At 55.4% G+C, this 5,400-nt stretch overlaps 1 protein-coding gene across 1 annotated transcript; it reads right to left on the bottom strand.

Moving 5' to 3' along the window:
- Positions 1–1,742: 1,742 nt before the first annotated feature.
- Positions 1,743–4,787, bottom strand: Foxc1 (forkhead box C1). The gene has a single exon (XM_047557097.1). The coding sequence runs from the start codon at positions 4,209–4,211 to the stop codon at positions 2,559–2,561; it is 1,653 nt and encodes a 550-aa protein (XP_047413053.1). The 5' UTR covers positions 4,212–4,787; the 3' UTR covers positions 1,743–2,558.
- Positions 4,788–5,400: the final 613 nt, after the last annotated feature.

Genomic DNA, 5,400 nt, shown 5'->3' with positions numbered 1-5,400 from the left:
CAAACCTAACAGAGGTCTCCTTTGACTATTTTCTCCCCAAACAACTTATTTCGGGAGGAGGCCGCGGAGGCAAGAGCGGGAATCCGCGGAGGGAGGCGGCGAGGCGGGGGCGGGCGTGGGAGGAGGAAAAAGCTCCAAACGCAAACAGAAGCCGGCCTGACCGCAGCGGGTAATTACAGCTAATTAGCTGAAGAGCGTTCCCATCGGGGAGCTGCGTCCTGGAGGCCGGCGTCAGGGTCCGAGGCTACTCGGGAGAATCCCGGCCCCAGCTGGAAAGCCAGCCACCCCCACTCCCCACTCCATAGAATTGAACCAGATTCATCGAGAACTGTACGCTCTCCAGCTACTCAGCCTCGAAGCCGGTCAACCCGACAGGGCCGTGGGTCACCTGCTGCCGCTCTCCATCCGGGCCTAGACAACCCAGCTCCGGCCACCGGACCATTTGTTCACAAATCCCAGCTCCACCTTCTGCTCCCCAAAGTGGAGCAATGCATCAACTCCACAAGATTTGTCGGTGGATTCTTCACTTTCACCCCCTCCCCACCTTATCCCCCAGAAAAGGGTAATCCTAGGAAGCTCCAAGCAGCCCTAGGACCTAGGGCTGCGACAGCCAAAGGAAGATTAAAAGGCAGCAGTGAGGCCAGCCCCAGCCGGCCTGACCAAACGAAGAGACACCGCGTCAGCACCGCTGCGATCTTCCCTGGCTATTAGGTTACGGCTCTGGGGGAGGGGACCGAGCGAATCAGAGGCCACGTAAAGCAGTTTTTGACTGAAATTAGAGTGTATTTATTTGCAGCAATCCTTTAACAATGATCAAATTTTGACAACAAGCAACAGCAATTACTGCTTAAGTGTTGCCTCTAGATAGGAGCGGCAGATAGGAAACTGCATTATCTCGAAAACAAACTGAAAGGCCCTGAATGTCTGTAATCAAATCGCCATCTCCCCAAAGTCTGATTGACAGGGCAGATCACCCTAAGATAAAGAATTTATTACATTTCCTGGGTTATTTACAAAAGGGGGGAGGGCCAATCCGAATTACCCCCTCTGTTTAACTGTAAATTAACAAGAAAAATTGGTTTGGAAAAAACCACCCTAGACTAAATGTTCTGCCCTTCTCTCTTTCCTTCTTGTTATAGCTTTAAATCTTTTTCAAAAAATAATTGTTCTACAAACATGTCTTCTAAAATAGTTACCCAAAGATTAAATATCCCTTTCCAACCCACAGTTTATTTGTATCTTTAAAAAAATCAACCCTTCTATGTAACACATGAAGGATTGTAAATGTGGATGAGATATATACATACACTTAAAAACTGGTTTATTTTTCCTCTTACAAAGGACTGAAATTAATAGGGAAAAATCTATTTAGCATCTGGCTCACAGGGATGTATAATATGTATTGCAATTTTATATGGGATGCATGAGCCAAATATCCATCTGTGTATATCTTCAGGCACATTTGCATCTCTCTACACACAGGTAACACTGTAGTAGGACTGCTGCTGATTCATGGGCTTAAAATTTCCAAATCATGTTCTGTCATTACTGTGAAAAAAGTATTTGTTTATATGCCAACTCAGATCTGTTTAGGAAATTATCTTTTTACTAGCCACAAAGCAGGTTGACTATACAGTACATTTTGCAGAAGATGCTGCAGGAAAAAAAGATCTAAATAAAAAGACTTTCAGTGAATTTTTACATGAACTAGTCAGGGTTTCTCTTTTTCAGAGATTTGGGTGGAGAACAGGTAACTCCTAGTGTTTTTTTTTTTTTTTTTAATCTCTGAAATCTTTCTTTATATTAAAGCTGTATTAAAGTATCCAGACATAGGTCTCATTCAAACTGAATGGCAATTTATTAATAAACAAACAATGAATATGTTCAACAAAAAGAAAGAAAAGATGATAGAATAAGATTAATACAGTTTCCCTTTTTATAATGAGGAAAAAGGCACAATTTAAAGTTTCAGACAATTTAACGTCAGGTTTTGGAAACACTTTCTGGCGTTTGGTCCACGACATCCAACTACAAATTAAAAATAAATTACTATGTTGCAATTTACATTTTAAAACAAGTCCATGAATAAAAAGAAAGCGATTTTCATATACGGGGACTTTCCCCCTCCTTTCAACATAGGATAAAATAATATCTTACAGGTGAGAGGCAAGGAAAAAGGCAGGGGAAGGGAGAGGAGAGGAGCAGGAAAGCGAGTCTCTGAAAAGCAAGAAGAAACTTACGTGTTATCTGGAGTAACACTGTCCTTTAATAAACCATGATTTTGCTGTCTCTGTACAAAACAGTTTACGTTTTTGTTTATTTAGATAAGGCAAAGTGGACGTGGCTCTGGATTAATCTTTTAAGAAAATAGTTTTCTTTGAGCTGCTGCTGGTGAGTTGAACGTGGGGAGGGATTCTGTTCGCTGGTGTGGTGAATATTTCTCATATTTTAAATTGGATATTTTTAGTTTCGATTTTGCATTGATGGATTCTTTCGACTGTTCCTGCTTTGGGATTCTATTCACTTCGGCTTTGACAGTGCCGCGACAAGGAAGGGGGTCAAAATTTGCTACAGTCATAGACGAAAGCCCCGGACGTGCGATACAGAGACTGGCTGGCAGGGAAGGCCATCTGACAGCTACTATTCCCGTTCACAGGAGAGTTGTTCAAGCCGATTCTCTGGGACTCAAACATCTCCCGCACAGAATGGAAGTTCTGCTGCTGGGCGGGATAGCCCGCGGCCGCGGCGGCCGCCGCCGCGCTCGCCAAATGGCCCAGGTCTCCGCCCGCCTGGTTCAGGTACCACGAGGTGAGCCGGCCTTGGTGGGCCGCAGGGTGGTGGCCGGTCTCCTGGCCGCCCCCGCCGTGACTCAGGGAGGATGAGCTGCTGCTGGTGACTGGAGGCAAAGAGTAGTCGGGCAGGGAGTCTTCCACTGCTGAGCCGCCCGCGCCCCCAGGTGCGCCTTGCAAGTGGCCACCGCGTTCGCCGGCGGCATACAGGCTCATGGCCTGCAGGTTGCAGTGGTAGGTCCCGGTACCCCCAGCGCCCCCAGCGCCCCCCCCACCACCGCCCCCGCCGCCCCCGCCAGAGCTGCCGGCGCTGGAGCTCTGGCTGCAGGGGGAGCTGTAGAGGGAGCTCTGGCCAGGCGAGTAGGCTCCAAGCGTCAGCGGGGGTGCGATGCCCGCGCGCGAGGACGCAGCCAAAAGGCCGGAGCTGAGCTCCGCAGCTGTGCCCTGAGGCGACCCCCGCAGCGAAGTCATGATGTTGTCCACGCTGAAGCCCTGGCTGTGGTGTGGCGGCGGCGGCGCAGGTTGCGCCGACTGCGGTGGAGGTGCGGGATCCGCACCATCCAGGCTCAGTGGTCGCGCCGAAGGCAGGCTGCCGGGAGGGCTGCTCCCGCTCGACAGGCTGCTGCTGCTGCTGTCGGGGCTCTCAATTTTGGGCACCGTGGCGGCGCTGCCGCTACCCAGGGCGGCGGCGGGGGACAGGGGCTGGGGTGGCGAGGGGCACGTACCGTTCTCGGTCTTGATGTCCTGGATGCGCACAGGAGGCGGCTGCGGTCCGGGCGCAGTGCCGTCGGCCTGCTCCGGCGGGGCTGGCGGAGGCTGGCGGCCAGGCGGCGGTGGCGGAGGTTCCTTGAGGTGCAGCCGGTCCTTCTCCTCCTTGTCCTTCACTGCGTCCTTCTTCTTGAAGCGCCGCCGCCGCCGCAGGAAGCTGCCGTTCTCGAACATGTTGTAGGAGTCCGGGTCCAGCGTCCAGTAGCTGCCCTTGCCAGGCTTCTTGTCATCGCGGGGCACCTTAACGAAGCATTCGTTGAGCGAGAGGTTGTGGCGGATGCTGTTCTGCCAGCCCTGCTTATTGTCCCGGTAGAAGGGGAAACGGTCCATGATGAACTGGTAGATGCCATTGAGGGTGATCTTCTTGTCCGGGGCATTTTGGATGGCCATGGTGATGAGCGCGATGTAGCTGTAGGGTGGTTTCACCATATCCTTGGGCTGTGGCTGTGGCGTGTAGGGCCCGTAGGCGCGGGCCATGCCGCCTGGGTACTGCTCGGCGTGTGCCGGGTGCGAGTACACGCTCATGGGGGCCGGCATGGCTGTGTAGCCGCCCCCAGCCGCTGCCGCTGCCGCGCGGTAGTAGCTCTGCTCGCCGCCGAGGTAGGGCACCACTCCCAGGGAGTTGGGGCTGGACACGGAGTAGCGCGCCTGCATGGCCCCGGCTCGCCGCCGCCGCCGCCGCCGCCGCCGCCCCGCGCCGCCCGCCGCCCCCCACCCTCGCTCTGGCCGGGCCGCGCTGCGCCGGCCGCTGAGTCCGAGTCCGAGTACGGGCCCCGCCGAGCTGGTGCCGGCCCGCCGCGCAGCGTCTGGCTCGGCCGCCGCCGCCGCCTCCCAGCGCCTTCGGTCGCGCGGCCTCTCCCTGCGCTGGCTTGAGCTCTTTGGGCGCCTCCTGCCACCTCGCGACCCGCGGCAGCCGCGAGAGAGGGTCGCTGCGAAGGGAGAGGATCAGACGAGGATGAGGCAAATCGCCTTGGAGGAACTCGCAGAACAACTTCCAGGCACAAACGGAAAAAAAGAGCCAAAAATAAAAAACAAGAAGGCGCCCTTCTCGCCACACTGCCTGCGCCTTCCAGGAGACTGCCCCGAACTGCTGGCGAAGGCGGCCAAATAACCAGGGGCGGGGGGGGGGGCAGCGCGCCGGCCGCCTTCCCGGGCCCCGCGTCACCTTTTTTCAGTCTCTCGCGCGCCGGCCGCTTAAGGAAGCATTGGGAAAACTTCTGAACTTTTGAGCATCCGTCACCCAGGCGAGGACTTTTTTACGCAGTTACATTTTTTTCCGGGCAGCGGAGCCCCGCCCCGCTACGGCGGTGGCAGCCAATGGGAGGCGAGAACCGCCTCTGAATGAGCCGAAGGCCGAACCCGACCAGCCCGCGCCCCGCGGCCGGAGGACCGCGGGGCTGACCACACGCGCGCCGGCCGCCCGAGTCTCGCGCCGGTGCCCCTGCCCGCGCGAGGCCAGAGCCGGTGGTCGGTTCGCCCCCGGAGACCCACCAACTCACCTCTGGCACTACCGGCACTACCTCTCACTCTGGGCCATCCGCACGAATTCCCATTGTTCCTGCAGACTTCCTAGGTCCTTTCTAGGGCCTCACGCAGACCCTTCTTCGGCCCGCAGCTCCCAAATGTCCACTGAGTCCTCGAGCCCCGCCTCGCTCTGGCTCGCTCCCATTCCTTCGCTGATACACCTGGCTCCAGCGCCGGGATTTCCCGGGCCTCTCCACCTATCCGCTCACCTTTCCTCCCCGATTTCCTCTCGCTCCAATCGCCACTCTTACTGGGTACACCGATATCTCTAGTTTCCCGTCTCACACACCTCGAGGTCTCTTCCCGTCCTAAGTTCAGT

Source organism: Sciurus carolinensis, chromosome 7 (assembly GCF_902686445.1).
Source record: "Sciurus carolinensis chromosome 7, mSciCar1.2, whole genome shotgun sequence".
NCBI lineage: Eukaryota > Metazoa > Chordata > Mammalia > Rodentia > Sciuridae > Sciurus > Sciurus carolinensis.
The sequence above is the reverse complement of the archived record's forward strand: the minus strand, read 5'-3'. Positions and strand labels throughout refer to the sequence as shown.

Coding starts and splice junctions, on each gene's coding strand:
- Foxc1 (XM_047557097.1), bottom strand. CDS start 4,211: ATGCAGGCGCGCTACTCCGTGTCCAGCCCCAACTCCCTGGGAGTGGTG.